Source organism: Fistularia commersonii, chromosome 15, assembly GCF_037954325.1.
Source record: "Fistularia commersonii isolate RoL2024-O1a breed Wild chromosome 15, RoL_Fcom_v1.0, whole genome shotgun sequence".
Lineage (NCBI taxonomy): Eukaryota > Metazoa > Chordata > Actinopteri > Syngnathiformes > Fistulariidae > Fistularia > Fistularia commersonii.
The window spans coordinates 17269074-17291023 of NC_141298.1; the positions used below are offsets into that span (position 1 = coordinate 17269074).

At 47.5% G+C, this 21950-nt stretch overlaps 1 protein-coding gene across 1 annotated transcript in view; it reads right to left on the reverse strand.

Annotated features, from left to right (window-relative positions):
* Positions 1-5205: 5205 nt before the first annotated feature.
* cxadr (CXADR Ig-like cell adhesion molecule) overlaps positions 5206-21950 on the reverse strand; it is a 43037-nt gene continuing 26292 nt past the window's right edge. The window contains exons 3-7 of the mRNA XM_086160140.1: positions 17710-17914; positions 14070-14225; positions 13834-13956; positions 9149-9287; positions 5206-6512 (exon numbers count right to left, since the gene is read on the reverse strand). Coding sequence (XP_086016266.1) covers positions 6230-6512; positions 9149-9287; positions 13834-13956; positions 14070-14225; positions 17710-17914 — 906 coding nt within the window. The 3' untranslated portion in view covers positions 5206-6229. The remainder of the gene's footprint in view (positions 6513-9148; positions 9288-13833; positions 13957-14069; positions 14226-17709; positions 17915-21950) is intronic.

Sequence of the window (21950 nt, forward strand, 5' to 3'; positions counted from 1 at the left end):
GTGGGAGGCTGAGGATTCAATAACAAGCACACACACACACCCTCCTGAGGGAGACCCCTGCTCCTGCAGGACCTCTGCACACACACACATACGCACACAAACACACACAAGACGGTTTCCGTGGGAAAAAGGTGACGGAATCTTGGTAATTCCGTCCTGATCCGGGGTCGCCGCCGCCGCCGCCGCTGCGCGCTGGGAGGACGGAGGAGGTGGTCTGAGGAACGTGTCCGGCGTGCAGAGAAGATGCGGACAAATTGCTCGGCCGGAAATAGTGCGAGGTGGCGGCGGGGCGGCGCGCCGCGCTTCGTGCCGCCGGAAAAAAAAAGACAGCGGCGTTCGGTTAAATCACCACCGTGACCTTTGACCTCACTGCAGCCACTCCGCTGCAAACACACACACCCACTAACACTCAACCTCAATGGAGAAAACACACACACACACACACACACACACTACATCACTGCCATGCAGAGGTAATAAGAGAGATGACCCCAATCATCAGGGGGAGGGAAAAAGGGAAACCGAAGCTCATTCGCTCGCAAGGCTACGTTTTACTGCCGGCCTCCGGACGCGGCGCCGCAGGAGGGTCGATCACCTGTAATGGAGGCGACCCGGGAGCAGATTAGAAACACAAATTACGCTGTAAACAGGGGGGGTGACCTTCATCCTGGTCCGCCGGGTGTTCGACATCCTGGCGTGACTCAAGAGGACCAACTTGCATGTGTGTGTGTGAGTATATAAAGCAGGTGTTCTGCCTCAGACCCTCCCTTCTTGCCCACCTGCAGCGCCATCTGCAAGCAGGTGGAGGCGCCTTTGGCGTGACCTTAATTCGAAGCCCTTCTCCCGCTTCCTCCTCTCTCAAAATGTCACATCGGCTGATGAGCGTCACCTCGCTGATCCATGAAGCTCAGCGGATAAACTCTCCGGAGAAGGAGGGGGCGTCTGGAAATGACGGGTGAGATCTCTGAGGGGAAGGTCGCTCGTCGGGGGTCACGGGGGAGCCGTCGCCGCGAGAAGCTCGGGGTCGAGCCGAGTCGACGCCGAGGTCGGCTGTTAACGGATCGACCGAAGGCGGCGGGAGTCTGACAGATACGTGCGCGTCCGTGCAAATCCTCCCAAAAGGATCCGGGGGCGGGCGAGGAGGTTCAGAGTCGGGACTCGCTCCCTCCGCAGATTATCCTCCTCCCTCTGAAGCCACCAGGTTGTTCCGGGCGACGCACGGTTGAGCGCCGCTCATTGGACATGGCGCGGTGAGTGAGCGTTTAAAGTTCAGGCTGTCAGCTCTCATTTGACGCTCCTCTCAGGAGGCTCCGTCACACGCAGCGGCAAATCAACCCCGCGCGTCGTTAATATGAGGAATCGGAAATCCTACGAGCCGAACGGGGGGGGGATTCTCGCCTCCCTATTTTTAGAGCGGGATCCGGATTCGAACGGGCTCCGGGTCCCGCGGAGGCCGACGGATGAACCGGGCGTGTGCAAAACGGCGACGGCTCCTCAGCCGTTCACGCGATCTGTCCGTAAAAAGCTCACGTTCATCCCGGTAGATCCGGGGCGCCGGGACCGCGGAGGCGAAATGTTAATGCACTGCTGTGCCGGTGGAGCTGACGATGGAGCCGGCTCCTCATGCATATGCATATCCCTCTATCCTGCCCAGAATTCCCCCCGCAACCCTCTCCGAAAAAACCTGACTGGGGTTTCTATAAATGGCAGAAGGGCTTAAAAAGTCTGTGACGGCAGACGTCGCGCCAGCGGAGAGCCACTTTGATGAGACCCGCGCTTTCGGAGGCCTCCTTTGTTAGCGGCAAGCGCATCGCGCCTTACAAGATAAATCATCCCGCTAGCAGCCGGCTTAGACTGTGTACAGCCAGATAAGGTTGCCAAGGAAACCCTCCTGGAGAACCGGCGACTTTTTTTTTTTTTTTTTTCCCCGCCATGCCAGCCCCTTTGATCCGAACAAACAATTAATACCTTGCACTGGAAAAGCGCGGGCGGGGGCAGAAATCCCCCAGGTGCTTAGCCTCAACGCTGCTCCCTCACTTCATCTACGTGAGTGAGGACACAAGTCACAAATGGATATTAGACCGCGGCGACGCTGAGGGGATGATGCATGACTCATTGTGCATTAATTCAATGACAGAGCGGCGTTTTAGCTCGTAAATCTAATCTGCCCGCGTGCAGGAGCGCCCCGTCTCTAATGTCTCTTTAATGAGTGTTTTGAATGCACGGACATAAAAACGCCATTATATGGCAGCGTACCCATTTGTGGAGTCGGCGCCACCGCGCTCGTATCACCGCAGGGGCAGAGGAGAACCCCCCTGGTGCGCGGACCCGCTACAGAGGCGGCCATTAGAACCCATGAGTGACTTCGACCAGCCGCGGATCAATGCTCTGGGGCCCTATCTGTTACTGACATCCAATTATAGCGACGGGCGTCCGCTTTGCACTAAGTGCTTTAGTCTTTCCATCGGCTTTCTGTCATCGGGCTGCACACGGCGGAGACATCGGCCAATAATCAGGTATGGATCCGTCCGCGCGCGTCGTAAAAAAAAAAGTGTATAAATAGCGTGTGACGAGCGGAGCGGCGTCATTCGTCCCAGTTGTTTATGAGCTAATTACCTCACGCCGTTCCGCGTTCTTAATTAGACGGTTAATTTAAGTACAAGTTTGATTAGCACTTGGCTTACAATGAAAGTAATTACACACATTAAGGTGGGCGGGACTCCAGCGGAAGGCCGGACGTCGCAGACGGTGACGGCGGGAGAGCCAAAATGGCTGCGACCCGTTTCTAATTGGAAAAAGGAAAAACGGTCATGAGAAAAGACGGGAGAAATTAGAAGCGCCCTTTGCTCGCGCCGCGGATACGTCAGGTATTGGTTGCCATGGTCACCCGAACTGTCACAGAAACCTATTTGGATGTGACCGTCTTTGTTTTTTTTTGGGCGATAAATATGGAAAATTCATTCGTTGCCTCTTCAGCCAATCCTGCAGTCAGGGAAGCTGTGAGGTTTGAGCTTTCCAAGTCACTTACAGCTCAGTTTTGGACCGTGTGTGTGTGTGTGTGTGTGTGTGTGTGTGAGAGAGGAAGGTTGAACCTCGTCCAAACGTTTATTTCTTTGGCCTGCAAAGAAGCTTCTGCTCTGTTTCCCAGACGGTGGGAAGAGAAGTCTGATTGCAGGGTGAACCGTTCTCCCAGCAAAGCCTGTCTTTACCTATGTGTGTGTGTGTGTGTGTGTGTGTGTGTTTACACCCGAGCTGAACGTCTGGACTTGAGGTGGCCACTATTCCCGCCCCGCTCCGTTGATTAATTGCCCTTATTAGCCGGTTAGAGAAGCCTCCTCACCTGGCGCGAGGGCTGGAATCCGCGGGCTGATTGGGATTAATGAGTTAAACAGGCCGGAGGAAGCCGGGCCCCGGCTGTGGACGAAAAACAAAACAAAAGATGGCTTCCTCTCAGTTTCATTTTGTAGACTTTAATTATTCAAAAATACGGCACAAAAAATACACACAAAAAGATAAGTGGTTGTCACACAGTGTGCAAACCTCGGAGGAGATCTTCATACAGCATTAGTACTGATTCCAAAGCTACAGTTAATGTTGTTAGTAGATGCCGGCGATCTCCGGAGAGTCCTTCAGCAGGTGAGAATCTAAACCCGGAGTCCACGGGACAGGGGGGCTCCAGACAGTTAACTCCCCTCACACACACACACAGACACACACACACACACACACACTTGCTGTAAGAGAAGTGACAGGTGTAGTTCATTTCATTAATAATGACGTTAATTCTGCTACAAGGGGTCGGTTCTTTCTCTCACGTGCTTACAAAAACATTCATACACATCCATTCTCTTTAAAAAAGAAGAAAAAAAAAAAAACACTTGGGGTTTGGACAAAGTAAAAACCGGTAGTTGTTGAGTCAGGGAGGGTCGGGTGAGGGAGGTTCTGCACTTGACCGGTGAGAAGCAAGAGAAACGATCGATGGGCCTCGCTGTGGACCGATACTGACGGCGTCTGTGGGCGGCGGCGGCCGTCCTGAATGCCGCGACCGCGCGACAGCCGTCGGCGAACGCGCTACGACACAACCGGGACGACAAGGCACGATAGAAGTCAGCTGTGAGTGCTGTGCTGAGGTGGTGTCAATAGGCTCGTAAGGCTAAAAGAAGGCGTCGGAGCATAACAGAAACCCACTCCAAGTAGTGTTTAAAAGAAAATAAAAAGGTGGAAGTAGCGCGTAGGACGACGGGCCGCGGGCTTTCCTCGCGTCGACCGGAGGGAAAGACTTCACTCGGAATAATTTCGGATTTTCGAGCACATCCAGAAAGGGAGCCGCTGGCAAAGACGAAGCGCAAAGCCAGTGAGTTTGGAGAGAAATTCAGAACGTCTTCTCCAAATGAGTCTCCACGGAAGGACCGACCGGGGGAGGATGTGTGTGTGTGTGTTTGCGTTGATCCTGAGCCGGATCTCGCGTCTACACACTTCTGGAGAGAGCGGCCGGTCCGGGACGCGGCGCTAGTTTCAGCGATCCGGCGGTGAAGCTGCAGAGCAGAGTCGCAATGCAGATCAATGGATGGCGGCGCGGGGGGAGATCAGCAGCATCGACACATCGGGCGGGAATGAAGAATGATAATTGCATTTGCGTCGATAAAATCCTATCCTCGTCGGATGTGACCTTCAGAAACCGCCGCCTTTGTGAAAATAGAACTAAAAACCAGTCATCGATGTGAGCGTCCGGTCCTTTCCGTGGATGCGGAAAAGATGTTCTGCTGGACTTTGTTACCGACGTTCATAACATCCGGCGCCGACAAATCTGCTAATCGATCTCAAGCGGGGCTCAAAGTGTCAGCGGCGCCACAGTTTTAAAGGATCATCACATCTGTTCCTCCTCGCCGTGAACGGGCGGGGGGTGGGGTGGGGGGGTGGGGGGGTCCATCATGTACGGCCTCAATTAAAAAGTCCGATTAATACCGCGGGGGGCCGTGACAGGTTTCATATTGACCACGGAGCGAAGGTTAATCAAGATATTGGCTCCTTGTAATGCAACAACACAGGGGGAGGATTGCACGGGAAGGACCTTCAGAAGATCATTCTAGACTGGGTGTCGCTGTCCTGCCGATACAAAGTGAGTAGCGGTCTTGACGAATGTGTGTTGAAGGGTGTGTGTGTGTGTGTTACTACCACTTCAGCTAGTCACGGGGTTTGGAGGCCTGTTGATAGTCAAACACAATCAAAGCTGATTGCTCAGTGAACCTTGATGTCCAGCTGCCCCTGTTATTTCCAAATAAGCTTCCTCCTCCAGGAGCTCTGGATCTGGAGGTGGGATGGCAGGGGGGGGGTTGGGTGGCGTTGACCGTTTTTTTTTTTTCTTTTTGTTGTTTTTTGAGTCGGTCAAGAGGCAATAATCCGCCCAATCACAAAGCCCGGAGGCTCGAACCTCCCCCACCCACCGACCAATCCCGTCCCCTTCAGCCCCGCCACCAAATCCAATTGAAAAGGCAAACGGCTCGACGGAAAACTGCTGACCTAGAAAAAGAAAACATTTCAAAACATGATAGCTGAAGGGTCGGTCGGAGAGCGATCCGCCTGCCAAAAATCAAATATTTAGAGGAATTAAAATCTATTTTTAGACAGTCGGCCAGAATGGCAAAGATCATGCCGTCATATAGGCTTGGAAAAATAAGTTTGAAAACACCCATTCACACACACAAACACACACACACAGCTGTAGTTTGTTACATACGTGCATGCACACAGGTGTACACTTGGCCGTCTGGGATGTGGGGATCTGATGTCAGCATAGGGAATCTCTACAGTAAGGGTCGTCTATGTTAAAAAAACAAAACAAAAATAAAAACATGCATTCACTTCTGTACAATATAATTTGTATATTGACCATTCTGCGTTATATCCACACCAATTTTTCCACGGAGTCCAGGAAGAAAAATTCACAAAAGTTTTTTTTTTTTTTTTTTTGACTTTTTTGTTTGTTTGTTTGTTTTTCTTAACTGTATTTGAAAAGTTCATGTGCTCTGGTGTGATTTCAGTGCAGCCGGATTTGTCTTCTATGCACCACAGCAGAGCCAGGTCTTCACGAGAGGAGGATAGTCCCATTTGTACACGACAACGCGAAGCCGGTCGACGCCGCTCCTCCCGGCCGTCGCTCCTTCAGCATTGGCTTTTGTCCCGCTCCCTTCCTCCGGTCGCCCCCGATCCCTTGACGCGAGGGGTCGGGTTAAACGATGGAGCCGTCCCTGTTCTGCGCAGGGATCATGACGGGGATGGCGCCCATGCGACTGAGGTTGGGTCCGGCCATCCTGGCGGCGTTGGGCGGAGGCAGGGGGACGTGACTCGGAGGCCTCTCGAACTCCTCCGACGAGGGGATCTTGTCGTACTGGGGCTTCAGGGCGTACTCGTGCAGGTTGGAGGGCGACATCGAGCCCAGGGACGAGCGCTGGCTGGCCACGGTGAAGCTCCGGGCCGTTGAGACGCGACTCTTGGGCGGGGGAACGTCCTCTCTGAGAGGACACAGAGACACACTGACGTTAAAACGAGTATAAAAACGCCCTTTTGTGAACTCTAAGTACGTTTGACGGCAAAGCAATAGTGTTTTTCAGATTCAAATTATTTAGTGTCACATGTACGGAGTAGAAACGTGTTTCCCTGAACAGTGAAATACTACTTTGCTGTCCACAGTGCATTTGATTATATGCCGACAGGAAGAGTGTAAACATTATAACTATGATTATAGATATGAATGGCAGTGCAGCTTGATGTACAACTCACAAAGTGCATGCCCAAGGCTCAGTGCAATTTAAGTGGGCAGTAGACGTTACATGTGTCAGCTGTTTAAGAGTCTGAGGCAGCTGACACACACTTAAGGGTGCACTTAAAATCTATACATTTTCTAAAAAAAAAAAAAAAAAAAAAAAGGCTGTGCTCTTTATAATCCGGTTCTTTATGTATGAATTCTTGGTGTGCTTACTGACCTCCAACCAATTTTATGTGGTACGCTGCACTCAAACATCTGTCAAAATGTTTTAGTGCAACTTTGGGAAGCCACAAAGCTGCGCCGCTTGATTGGCTATCGAACCGTTCCCACCTGACACACGGACGTCGTATTACGTGGTTGAACATGGGTTGCGACATCAGACAATGTTAGATATCTAATTATATAGAGCTGGGTTACAATGTTGTTCCAACCTCACGCTAACCTCAGGTGTCTGCTATCACTGGCGACGATTAACCAATCAGTCTGTAGTACGCTTACCTCCGCCACTTTTTGTAATAGCGGTACGTACTGTGCTTCAACATAATGTTACTGAGGACCCCCAAAAATGGCACCTGTTAAGAGACATGCTTACACAGCGGAATTCAAACTGAAGGCTATCATTCACGCAGTAGATGATGGGAATAGAGCAACCGCCGAAGAATTCAACATGCATGAGTCAGTGGGATAGAAGTGGAGGAAGCAAGCAGATTAACTGCACCAAGTATAGAAAACCAAACAGAGTTTCAAAGGGAACAAAGAAAGATGAAGAAACATCAACTAAACTGACTTCTGTTTTTATCATGTGCCTTATAATGCAGTGCGCCTTATAGTCCGAAAAATAAGTTTAGATATAACGTTGGTTAGACGCTCCACATTCGGCGCAAAATGGTGAGACTTTCTTATGCGCCGGTTTGTGCCGCTGAGGAAACATTTGCGCATTATATTGATTGATGCCACCAAGGAGCTCCACTGAACGCCACAGGAGGTCTTTCCAACCGGAGGCTATCAGACTTCTTAATTCCTCTTCCTTCAGCCGAAGGGCATACTCAAATCTTTGTACTTTTTAAGACCTTAAAACACTTTATAGCCCTAACTTTGACACCTTGTATTCTATTTGTATTTCTTATTCTCCCTCCTTCCTACTATTATCTATTATTGCTATGTTTTACTTGAAACTCTGGCACAACAAGTCCTTTGGGATAAATAAAGTTGTTCTTATTCTTATTCGGAGAGAGGATGGGTTCGGCCACGAGGTGGGAGCGAACGCCGGCCTGACCTCTCCCTGCGCTCAGGTTCACAAGGGGGCGGAGCCTATCCCTGCCGCCATTGGGCAAGAGGTCAATCAAAGTGCCACTGATAGAGACATACAACCATTCAACCTCTCATACATTTGGTCCATTTAGAAAATAAGAAGAAGAAAAGTAAGAAAAGACTGAACAGATTGTTTTGTTTGGCTTTATATACCGTATGTTTCATCATGCGCCTTATAACGCAGTGCGCCTTATGTATGAAAATAGACCTGCTCATTGATATTGCACCTTATAAAGTGATGCGCCTTATGGTCCGCAAAATATGGTTAAAAAAAATTAAAAAATCAGGTCGTAACACTCGTGGGATGAGTCGGCAGGAGTCATTTCAAGAGCGCAACATGATTTGACTCACAAAAGAGGAACTGATTAGAGTCGGGCCATTTGATTGGCCGGGACGGTCTCCGCGCTGCTCATCCACGACGACCGTCTAATAGCCTGTGGAGATTGAGCCGAGCGACCAGATACAGAAATACCCTCTTCTCCCTCTGCCGCCACATTAACAACTAATAAGCAGCAATAATCCAGTTAAATGCTCGACCAAACCGAGCCGGAGGGGCCGGGGCTTGTGTTGTCCGCAGCTTCGTGCCGCGGCGTTTCAGCAAATGCTCGTCTAGTGTGTACGAGACCAGACCAGCGGCCCTAATCCTCTTTGTCCTACAGCGTGAGCGGTGTCACATTGTGGTCTTAGACAGATTCAGTCCGCGGCAGAGTGATAGTAAGCCCAGGGGTTGTTCAGAGCCCACGGGGGCCGGATGGCGAGGGCGGGTTGAGGGGGGCAGCCGGCAGCAGACATGACACAGGATCCACAGAGCAAACAAAGCTTTCAAACTGATTACCACAGCTGTTTATTTGAGGAGAGGTGGGGGAAAAAAAAAAAAAAAAAGCGCTGATGGAGAAAATAACATTTTCATGCTGGTTGGAAGTGTGTGTCTGATGAAGAAATGACCAGCAGCAGTTCTACATTGGTGAGTAACACTAATCATTTCCCACACGAGTAAGGACGATTACACTTAAATTGTTTTCCAAACACAATAAAAGTGGCAAAATCCCAGCTCCGTTGCACAGCGCGTACCTTATCTCGTTGCAGATCTCCTTCTCGTACTTCTTCCTGTGACGGGCACGGCAGCAGCAGAAGAGGATGATGGCGATGATAATGAGGATCAGGAGAACGACAATTATGGCCCCTGCGATGATGCCCGGTGTGTTGGGCGCTGGATAACACAAAGGAACGGGAGGATGTTTGTCAAGGATTTGAGTGCACAACACAACACACACACCTGCTTGATTATTTTCCAGGAGCAGCCGCTAGCAAGTAGTCACATCATATTTTATAAACAAAGGTGCGCTTACTATCAAAATAAGGCGCAGGAGGGTGCAACAGCCGAACACAAGTTGGTTGCAGATGTGGTGAGATGGCAGATACCGCCCACCTGTGTACCGGTCACGACTTGACTATCAAATATTAGCTTCCTAACTTACAGCGCCGGGAGCTACAGGACAGCGGCGTGCATGCTTTTTCACTGTTTTTATTATTACTACTATCACGTCCAACTGCATTCAATATCACGTGATATCTTTGCATTCATTATCCGGTGTGATACAAACGCTCAATAGCACTGCCCGAATTTCCATCCAGGAAAATAGGCATTATTTTACTTTACTTTGTACTCAACGTAGCTTTCTTCTTCTGGTATTCTATTAACTTTAATTATTAATTAAGAATGATTTTCCTTTTGCAAACTACTCACACACTTATGTTTATACTTTATTTATCTGATGCTTATTGTTGTTATCTGTATGTAGATAATTTTGGAACCATCAGGCACAAGACTTTCCTTTGGGATCATTAACGCTGTATCTTATCTTCTCTCGGGCTGGTGGAAAATTGTTTGCTTCTGATCTTGGCAAAGTTGCAGCGCCAGAGAGACAGAGTGAAACCGCTATGGTTGTGAGAAACAAACCGTGTGTATTCTCACATGGTTCACATGATGTAAAATTTGTCCAAAGCTCTGCTCAATTGCATCATCTGATCCTTAAATATCATATAAAAGTACTTTTAACTGTCGGGTAAATATACTGAGAGTAGTTCATTATGCAAAACGGCTTTATTAAAGTACTCTCATATTTATAACATTGTTGAAATTCGAGCGGCGTTCCAACATTTTAATGGCCGAGCTCATTTCGGTGAATTGTGCTGTTGAACACTTTACAGCCCAGCTGCACCGGACATCCATTAACTCCACAAACGTGTCGGACTCGGTGCCGGGCGGACTGCGGGATTCGGATTTTATCGAAGGCCGCGTTTAGAAATAACCCGGAGAACTCTGACATTGCTTCGGAAAGAGTCACTTTTAAGGCAATTAGTTTTGTAACCTGATATTCCATTGAAATGGTGAGTGACTACAATTAGCTGGATTTGTTAGCTAGTATGCGTGCCAAATGTTGAGGCTTAATAGCGACGGGGAATAATCCAGGGGAGGACATCTGAAACAACCCCTTCATCAAAATGTAAACCGTAGGACCATGAAATAGAGCTCTAATATGCTGAATCATGTCTTGCCATTCAAAGAAAATATTTTTGATTCCATGCTTGTATTTGACGAGAAAATTCTTGATAGAAAATCAGCAAAATCCTAAAAGCTAAGCTACATCTTAGCTTCTTCGCCCCGGTCCGTGCAGCTGTACTCTTGTCTCCAGCTAGGACAAATGTGGCAATACTTGTTTGTCTCGCTCTTCTTCGTCTTTGCAAGAGAGGGCTGCTCGTTTTCCGGCGAGCATTTTAAAATATTCACCCGTGAATGCTGCTCCAGGTGCCTTATTCTGTTGTAATGAATTTACAGCACTAAGTATCTCCTCCTGGGATATTCCATCTGTTGTATGCAGGACTTAACAAGGCAGTATGAATTTTAAATTGATATCATTTGCTTCTTCAAAGCTCCAACCAGCATCTACTCAAATAGAGCTGATATGTTGTTTTTTTTTTTTTTGTTTTTTTGTTTTTTTTTTCAGAATCTTCCTGTTTGATCTGCCATGCACAGGAGCGAGCTTGTTTTCTCACCAGCGCCGTAACAATGATATTGCATCGATCTGCGTGCTGCCTCGCCTTTGCCGGAGTGTGTAAAACCTGGCCTCTCACCGGATATTTTATGACTCAGGGGTGTATGTCATGGTCTGGTTCTGATCCTCTCTCCTGACTTATAAGCCATATATAACTGTCATAATCCATCTCTGTGCTGTGAGCCTTAAGGGCTTCCCAGGTGTTAGCGGTGAGAAGAAAAATCCACAGCGGCCTCCAAATATATCGCGGCGGTGGTATTCATGAGGATCTCTCAGCAGATAACCCTGGAATTACAATCGCAGACTAGGGCAGGAATGGCTTAAACTCCGTCGACACAAGGTTGTTGTTCCAGAGGGTCAAGGGGAAAAGAATGGTAATTTTGTTGACGCTGTCTGTGAGGAGGTCATACTGGCTATTAGCGTAATCCGAACATTTGCTTTAATTAGGTGATGTTATTGCCGCGCGCGCACACACATACACACACACAACGAAATCTAACCAGCGATTCAAGTTTGCTGTATTCCCAGAGTTAAAACCAGCTTCAAGTGTCGTAATGAAATCATTAGAGAATGTCTGATGGTCCCGGTTTGGGGGTCGTACCAATTTGCAAATGTTATCTCCTTCAAATTTATCACACGGTCTATTACACCGAATCTGCCGCTTTTATCTCGTCCGCCGAGAAATGCCAATTCCCCCGAGTTCGGATGGAAATGAGGAGTAGACGGTCCCGACAGAGGTCACTGTGTTCTCGATGAGCAGGATGGGCCGCCGGGACGAAGGCAGCTTTTAAAAGATGTCGGAGTTTTAATTGGGGAGAAATTTCCTTGTTATTTAGCGAGAGACTTTGGTCAAATCAATTTAGCCTCATAAATGAGGAGCCCACCTTTAAAATTTAAAACTGAGTTTCTCTTTAAAGAGGTTCAAACGCTTAGATTATAGATATTTAAGCGTTCGGCCCGTTGAGGGGAAACGCTATCAGCTAACTGTATCACGCTGTGAAAAATTACACGAAGGACTCGTCAGTGAAACATCAAGCATCCGCTGCTGTGGACGGATAAGCTTCAGATGGACGCACCAACTGGAGCCTGGAAACAGCTTCTATGTTTATCAAACACACTCGTTCTGCATCGGATCTCCATTCTGGATGTCTGGATACAAGGAAATCTATAAAAGCGCCAAGGCAAACCCAAGAATCATTTCCTTTCCTCTAATCTGGTTTAAGGTTCTTCCCAGGCGGGGAGGTTTGTCCGAGGTTACCGGGGATGAGAAACTCTCCTTTCGGGAAATATCCGGGGAAATATCATTTGATTTCCTTTCCTCTGGAAAGGTTTGCAATCTTTCACTTGCAGCCGAGGTCTGCTTTGTCTTCCCAAGAACCAATCTCTTGTGCCACCTTTTTAAGATGCGTGCGCGAGTCTCTCGGGGTGCGGCCATTTGCACATAAACGAGTCTATCAGGTCAATCTGGTCTGGTCTGTATGAAGCGACAGCCTCGTTTGGTCACGTTTGTGTGTCAGCCTGTTTTCTACATGACGAATGAGTTCACTGTTAAGTTATCAATAAGTCTCAATAGGGCTACATTGATATGAAGAAGATGATATTAAGCAATTGCATTGTTTGTTTGTTTTTTTTAGAATAGATTGAAAATAAGAGCGAGAATTGGAAGATATAAGCTTCCGTGGAAAGCCAAAATGAAACATTTCATGCAAAATGTTCCAGCTGAGTCGGTGGACGAGTGCGATTATGGTCTTGTCGCTTTAACGAGAAGGAAAACAGTTTGATAAGGAATTTAAAACAATGGGAATCTTGAATCTACATGTGCTGGTGGAGTTAGCGGGCCTTCGCTACGCTATCGTCAGCAACCGCGGTGATAAATGGATGAGCAATCTTCAACTTAGAGGTTATCTTTCATATTAGATGCAAGGAAACTACTAAGCTTTCTCTGGACGGACCACATTTGTCCGGTATCAGCCGGACCGAAATAACGAATGGATTAGCCGTGTTGTTTCAATTAGGAAAAGAGGATTAACAGAATGTCTGGGTGTATTTTATCAACTTTCTTGGTAAGAAGGATTATACACGGGACGACCAGACAGCGAGGAGAAGCCGCTGACATTATATTGTGTAAAAGACAACGTTTCTCTGGACAGCTTCTATTATTTTTGCCATTTGCTAATAAAAAATGTTTATCTGTGAAATCAATACCGATCAGATCTGTGTCCCCCGGACGCATTTCTTGGCACGGACACAGTTTTGGTTGTAGCTAGAACGTCTTTTGGGGCTGTTTGGATCCATTAGTGGACCTTCCCTCAAAAGCATCTCCAAGTATAGCGACGCTGACACAACCTCAGGTTCAACATCTTTTCATGAAGAACTTTCAATCTAAAACGAGGATTTGCAGAACTGTGCGACTCAGCTCCCACTGACATTTGAACACCCTCTTTCTTTGTGTTAACCTATAAGCAGAGCATTTTCTGAGCTTGTTTGAAACTCCAGACTGAGCTCTTTTGCAGTTTCGAACCGACGGCATGAGTAACCGTGATATCCGATGGTGTATTTTACTCGTTAAGGTGAAGATAAATACACCGTTCGGCGCGCGCGCGCTGCTAAAAGCGCACTGGAAATAAGGCATTCCTCCACAGAAAGTCTACTAAGTAGGTGCCACGTGACAGAACGCAGGTGAGCTTGGCAGATACTCACGAGGCGTCACATTGAGATACAGAACACACTCCTCGGTGCCAACAGGGTTGCTGGCAGTGCAGCGGTAGGAGCCAGATGCGGTGGCAGATGCGTTCCTCACGTTAATGGTGCCTCCTGCAGAATCTGTAGCAAGGGTGAAGAACAAATCATCACAGAAATGACACGGGAGACGGGAAGGTGACCCGGCGCAGGGCAATTTAGTTTTTGACGCGATGGTTAGCGAAAGAGCCCATTACCCAAAACTGCAGAGGCGGGAAGCAGCTTGTTGTCACTGGTCTTCTCCCAGCTGTACTGCAGGGGGTTGGTTCCCTCGCTGGATTTGCATCTCAGCATAATGTCTTTGCCCTCTTGTGTGGGCCCTTCAGTGTAGCACCTGGGCTTAGATGGTTTGACTGTGGACAGAAGAGCAATAAGGAGAATTAGCGGGATGAAATATAGCCGACACAACCTCCAAACCAGCTATTCTACTGTGCTGCTGCGTGTGTGCATGTGTGTGTGTGTGTGTGTGTGTGTGTGTGTGTGTGGCTTGCGCACACCTAAAGTTGACCCCCCTCTCTCTTGCTGGAAGCAGCAGTCATCATAGTAATTAGCGCAGCAATCAGAGTAATTGATACAGCTGCCGTCATTACAGGAGCTGTCACTCAGGATAATGGCGGTGAGGAAGATGACGGCGTGACACGGGACACGCAAACACACGTGCGCGGGCCATGCAGGGTTAAGCGCCGCGCCGCCGCTTTCCGTCTCGAAGCCGAACGTGTGCAAACACTCCGCGGCCAGTCAGATTGTTGGCAGGAGATGAGGAGGGGATTCAAAAACAAACAACTCCAAATTAAAAGCAGACCGGCTTCGGTGGAACCCAGACACACTGTCAGCCGGACGGAGGGAGGGAGGAAGGGAGGGGAAGAGGAAAAGAGAAACGCACCATGAGGGATAATGTTTGGATAGAGAAAATCTGCGGCCACAATCCAAGTCCGTACTGTGTTTGCTGACAGAAAGCTGACATCATGGTGTGGTAATGGATTCAACAAAACCCTGAAATGGGGCTCTCCACATCTGAACCAGGTGTCAGGCGGAAGGGGGGAGCTTAGCAGGCATAACTGTGGGGATTAACAGGAGAGTGACGGTCCCGAGTGCTTTTGGTAATCTAACAAACACACACGGGGTCAGGGCGGAGAGAGAGCAAAAAAAATTAAACCGGCGTTGATGGACAGATGGCGGAGCCATGGAGGCCGAGGCCGCGCGGATCCCGACTCTCCGCCGCGTGCCCGACACACAGTAAATGTCAGGGAGCTTTGACATTTTGAAAGTGTCTTTTAAAAGGTGAAAGTCAACTCGACACAACCGAGGGCCGTAACGCGCGGCTTCCCGTATCGGGACGGCTGTCCAACCGGCGGATTTATTTGTGTGAGAGATGGGGTGAAAGGAGAAGGTGACGGAGGCTGGAGGACAACAGAGAGATAAAGGCGTAGCGATACAGCTAACTGGCCTTTATTATACGAACAATGAATTGGGATTTATGAGTCGCACAAGGTTATCTCGACGACCGGATCGGAAGAAAGGAATAGTCTGTCATTTATTATGTTCAGAGGGTGAAAAAATTCAAACCGACTCGAATCCGCGAGATGAGGACGGATCCGACCATTTGCTATTCCTCGTGTAGTCGGAGTCAAATGAGAAACGGCGGTGGAAGTCGCTGACACGCAGCTCTGAGCTGCAGGTGGATGCTCTCCTCCTGTTAACTTCACTGTCTGGCAACATGCTGAGGAGAATACACATCAAGAGACGCAACCAACGGTGCAGCAACTAAACGTGGGGACGTCGTGTGCGCTCTGGGTGTCAAAATGTTTGTGTGCCCGAAGGCGGGAGCGTTTGTGACAATCGACCGCTTGCAGCCGATGTAGATCTCGAGCGTTTATGTTGGAAACAATCTCCTCGCGCCAAGAGCAACGTGAAGGTGAAACGCGGAGTAGGCAAGATGTCCTCGTGTCTTCCTGTCAGTGCTCCTCTGTTAAAAACATCCCTGACCCCAGGGTCAAGGGCTACCTGCTTGTCAGCTTCTGGAGCCTCCAGCCATCCCTCCTCGTCTGGATTATATGGCCTGCAGCTGGAGAAGTGCTGCTTTCCTCAGACGCTTATGACTAACTTATCATAATGTATTACAATAAAAACAGTATAACCACTGGTTGAAAACACCTGGATAGAAATGAATGTATTCTTTTGGTCCTGCCCATGAGTATACATTGGAAAGATCGAGTTTGATTATGGAATTAATGTTATAGCCTGCTATGTTTTTCCCCACGCTTTAAACGCTGCGGTTCATGTATGGATTTTTTTTTTTTTTTTTGGCTTAGAGTGGCCAAAACATTTAGCCTCGTTGCATCGAACCGTCTAAATGCCCGTGAAATTCTTAGCCGGTTCAATTCCAACACAGAAGAAGACAAACGGTTGTAGTGTGCAGAAGGAAGACTGAGATAGCGATCGGCTGGAGGAGGACAAAGCGGGGATAGAAAATGGATGGACTTTTCCTTGGGTTCTTTATTATTACTCTTTTTCATCAGCCGTGTTACAAGCGCCATTTGGGGAAAAAAAGCATTTCCAGTGCATATTTTTTGGATGTTATCGGTATGTTTTTAATTAAAAGCAAGATAAATGATTCTGTGTAAATATCTCATGTTACAACATGGACACCTGCAGCTTACAGACAAGTGCAGCCAATCGATGTACAAATATACTTATGTTTATTTTTCGCAGGTGAGGCTTATATTCACGTGTGCTCAGTAGTTCAGAAAATACGGTAGTAAAGTCATCAATCCTACTGGTTCTACAATAACCACTGGTTGAAATCAACTGTATAGTCATTATTGTATTTCGTTGGTGGCGCCAATAAGTATACGCTGGAAAGATCGTGTTTGATTATGGAATTGATATAATATATATATATATATATATATATATGTGTGTGTGTAGGCATGAATAGAAATGGATAATTGCCTGAGATCTGATGGTATAATCATCATCTCACACCTTAGTGTGGACACAATTGTGATCTGGGCTTAACTGCAGCTTCATTAAATTGGAATTCATTGCATCCTCTGTATGAGGAGGGATCAATGCTCATCAAGGAGCAAACTAAATTATTATTAATAATAAAATCACCTTTGTGCACCCACTGTCAACAGGAGATGTTGCCATTTTCCTGAAGCTGCCTCCAGAGAGGAGAAGCTTTACTCGTAGCAGCAGAGCGCAGAGCTTTGTTTTGCCCTTGTATGCCAGTAGCAGGTTTCGGGAGGGAACTGAGTTTCACTATTATTTAGTCATTTGACCAACCAGCAAGGTCACTGTGCGACTGTGTGTTTGCCAAGGGAGTGAATCATCTGATTGCCGCAACTCAAATGTGTCACTCATCTCACCCTGTGCAGGAAAAACTCAAGCTTCGTGCACTTCCTGAAAAACTGGCCACTCCAAGTTTGCCCACATTGATCGTGACTGTGTGAAATTTAGCATTTAAAAAAGAAAAAAAAAAAAAAAAAGAAAATTGTTATATGTCTATCCCCCCTTCATTGTGCAGACTAAGCTTTCACTTGCAATGAATAATTTTCGGCCAAAAACGGAGCATCCGGGGCCTGAGATGACCCTGGATTCTGGGTTGAAAAGAGAATTATATCCGAACGGCAGCGACGCTCCGCAGCCTCTGGGAAGGTTACGCATTCAGTTTTAAAAGGGATTACATCATAAAAATCCGGGAAGGGCAAAGGGCGTGTGATTTGGTGCATTTCCACAGCGGAGCGAGTTCACCCTTCCAGGGGGAAAAGTAAAAACAAAACTACCACTGGCCTTCCGCCAGGGTGTGAACAGCGCAGCGACCGCTCCACTCACCCATAACTATCAGCAGCATCTTCTTGCTGCGAATCCCGGGAGCCTTCTTCACCTTGCACTGGTAGGTGCCCGAGTCTGTGGACTTTAGGCCCGTCAGCACGATGGAGGCGTCGCCGTTCTTGGGGTCAGGTGAGTTGAAGTGCACTCTACCGTTCATGGGAGGGTAGTAGTTTTCATAGGCCCTGTCACCGGAGTACAGGATCACCTGGCCATGGGAAAGAGGGGGTTATGTTAGAACGTAAGCATATTTAGCGTGAACATGTGACTTTCATTGTTTTGTTTTTTGGCAACATTATGCAATTATGGTAATTTCCGAACTATAAGCCGCTACTTTTTTCACACTGCCGCTTAAACGACAATGCGGCTAATTGATGGATTTTTGAGGGGAGGCTAACCAGCTTCACGCCGCCAAAACATTTAGCCTCGTCACATCGGACCGCTGAAATGACCGTGAAATTCTGAAAGCACCAGCTATCCCTCCTCGTCTCGAATATACGGCCTGCAACTGCAGATATTCATTATTATGTTTGTGGCTCCCTTGTTTGAATGCAAAAGTTATAACACAATTTTAGTTATTACGATAGGGACTGTGTAACCACTGGTTGAAAATGCCTGGATAGTAATGAATACATTTTGTTATATTTTGTTTTCTCACGCTTTGAACGCTGTGGCTTCAACACCGATTCACCAAATTCATGGATCTTTTTGGGCTTCATGTCGCCAAAACATTTAGCCTCGTCACATCCGATCGATTCCAACGCAGAAGAAGACGACTTTTACGGTTTTAGTGCGCAGGAGGAAGACCAAGATAGCGATCAGCTGGAGGACAAAGCGGGGACGGAAAATGGATGGATGGATGGTTGTTTTTCTTTTTTCATCAGCCGTGTTACAGGCACTGCTCGGAATACAGTAAACCCTTGTTTTTCGCGGGGGTTACGTTCCAAAAAGAACCCATGATAGGCAAAACCCGTGAAGTAGAAACCTTTTTTTTTTTTTACAATTATTATACAATTAAATACTCTATTACACATTGCTGCTGTCGTCCTTATGTTTTTTTCTTCCTTCTTTATGGAACGAACGGAAGATTCATTCATTCCGTAATGCCGACCTACAGCCGCGTAGCTTTTACCTTCCCTTAGCATGTCCAGAAGTTTAACTTTATCTGCCATAGATAGCATCTTCCGCTGCCTTTTGGGCCCTTTTGTCGCTCCAGAGCGTTTTGTCAACATGATGGGTTTTAGAGAAACTCGAAATCGCAAGAGAATTTGCACATACGTCATGTAAATTTGGCGAGCTGTTTTACGTACGTGTACATATTAAACTGTAATGTTATTGACGCACAGGTAGAGAAGAAGCGGAGTGACTTTTTTAGCCAATCAGAATGCAGAACACGATGCACGACGCAAATCCGTGAAGCAGCGAAACCGTGAAAAGTAAACCGCGTTATAGTGAGGGATCACTGTAAAGCATTTCCAGTGCGTATTCTGGGACGTTCCGGGTATGTATCTAATTAAAAGTTTGATAAAAATGTCTCTGTGTACCATGTTTCTCATGTTACAATGTAGAAGCCTGCAGCTTCTAGACAAGTACGGCCTATATACATACACATTTATCTATTTTTACCCAGTGCGGCTTATATTCAGGTGCACTCCACAATCCGGAAATTACGCTACTCGGCTGTTTTCACTGGCACGGAGGAATTCCTGCAGGATGTTCCTCTGCAACAACGGGAACCGTTTTGGTAATTTTATTCTAACAACAATGCTTATTGTTCATCTTTGTCGACAACATCTCACCCCAGGTAATCATTTCCTGATTAGATCGTGCGATAAACATTCGGCGCACATACAATTTTGAAGATCTTGCATGTTATTTTCAATGCCACATCTCGTGTGTGTTATTGTGAAGCAGAATGGAGGGAAAAAAGAAAAATAAAACACACTGGTTGGAGAGCTGACAGTCGTGTCAGGACTCCCCTTATCCATGATGGTGTAACGTGTAAACCCCTGGTGCCCCTCACTCACCGAGCGTGTAAATCACAGTGACGCAAGGATTTCAGACTCGGGACAAAATGTGAGTCGCGTGCCGACGGCAACAAATATCTATTTCTCGTCGTTTGGTTAAATTGCCTTGTGCTACGATTCTTTCTTAAGATATTTATCACCGTCGAAAAACACAGCAAAGCAACCTCATTTAAGCGTGGTTTTTAAAGGTTCGGCGGCATTTTCCATTCCTGGCACCGGCGCGCCGTCTCATCGCTTGTTAGAAGGATGTACTCTGACTTATCGGTTTATAAAAATAGAAGTCCTTCAAGAAAACAAATAAAACCGAGGCCATGGAATGAAAGTTGTGTGCGTTGTAAAAGAGAAGCTCTTGCTCAATGAACCAACAAAAATATATGGAAGAGCGAAAACAACCCCCCTTTTATCTCTATAATGCCCTTCAGTCTGGCAGACTGCGCCGCTTTGCCCTTTCTCCGCTTAAGAGAAACGAAGGTGGAACAAACAAAGCAACCACTGTGGAGCTAAATCAACACCTGCTGTGTCAACAAAGAGCAGTAGCCCACAATTTTGTCAAACACACACACAAACTCGGTCTTGGTCTCCAGAGCAGTAAGGAAATGCCTCGAAATGAAGGCCAGGTGGAGCCAACATGAAGCCTTCGAGCTGGTTACGGAGGAGGGGAAAACAAAGAAAAAAAATACAAGAACAAGGAGGGCAAAAGAAAAGCAAACAATGAAAAGTGTTCTCATTCTCTTTCACAGACACTGCTATATCCCCTTCCGCTATTCCACAGAGACAGCCATCAACAGGGCTTTTTTTTTTTTGTGCCACGATCAGCACCAGGCATATGCACAGCAATACCCCTGGGTGGAGAGAGGGGAAAAAAACTAAACATGGCAGGAGGAGAGCGAGAATAATGAACCCATCAAAGGAGGCAGAGGACTCAAAGGAGGCACACGAGGAGAAAAACAAACGGCGAACGACGCCGGCGAGCTTCTCCGCCTCGCTGCTCCATTCGGTAGTGCGAGAGTACTTCCTGAAACTGTGAGGAGGGCGCGCTCACAGCCGGGGGGGGGGGTTCATCTTGTGCGTGTTAACCATGTAAACAGGTAATTCTGTTGAAATTCCACCTGGTCCTCGCGGGAAGGGAAAACCGATCCTTCCAATTGCACCGGAGGAACTCAACATCAGCAATAATAACAACGATATGTGAGATGAGACCACGGAGGAGAGGAAATTAAATTGCCCCGAGCTCGGCCAGACGAGACCTCTCACTCGGCCACGAACACAGATGGGAGCGCGCGCGCGCACACACACACACACACACACACCTCTAGCAAATATCTGTACCGAACAATAACCTTGAGAGTCATGATCCAACAGGGGAGAAAAAAAAATAAAAGTACATGAAGAGCACGGGGGAATGAAAATGAAAAGGGCAAATGGCTAGACGAGCCGGCGGGGGCCGGGGGGAGGACAGAAGAGCTCGACTGTTTCGTAACAGGCAGGACATTCAATGATACAATCGCCACCTGGCCGGCCGTTCTCGGCGGACGGATCGCGCTGCGGAGGTGAGGAAAGATGAGGTCATTGTCACGTGACGCGGATTCGCTCGCTCGGGGAGGGAAAAGGAAAAGGTGCGGATCATTTGAGAGGCAAATCGTCGGGCCGGGATGCGAGTAAACTTCCAAATGAGCATCCGTGACGCTGTCTTGCAAGGTTAAAGCAGAATTATTACCTGGAAATGGATGTGGAGTGTCAACATTGAGAACAAAATGTGACTTTAAGTGAGTGCGATCACCACCGCCATAAAATACAAAATTTCCCCCTACAGAGTTGCAGCCTCACTATCCAAAGTCCTCTTAATTCTTTTGGCAATACCTCTTCCCTGTGAAAATGTCCCACCGCTGTGCTCAAGAACAAAAGAGGTGACATTTAAGATATGCGACGCAGCACTGGCGAAAAACTCCTTTTTCTTGTGTTTTTTGGCACCTCCTATTCACAGCGTCCGTGTTTGGTTTTCATAATTGTTATTTTTCTTGTTCTCACAATGCTGGTAAACACTCAGGGCACACCCTCCTTTCAATTTAATCTGTAGGCTGGCAACAACAGCCAAAATGCAAATGACTATCACTGTAGGCATGCCTGGCATCTCCCTTTCAAGCCCGACAAAGCAACATGCATTAGCTATGCTTCACCACCCTCAAAAAGACCCTGATGATATGTGGGTTATGTCAG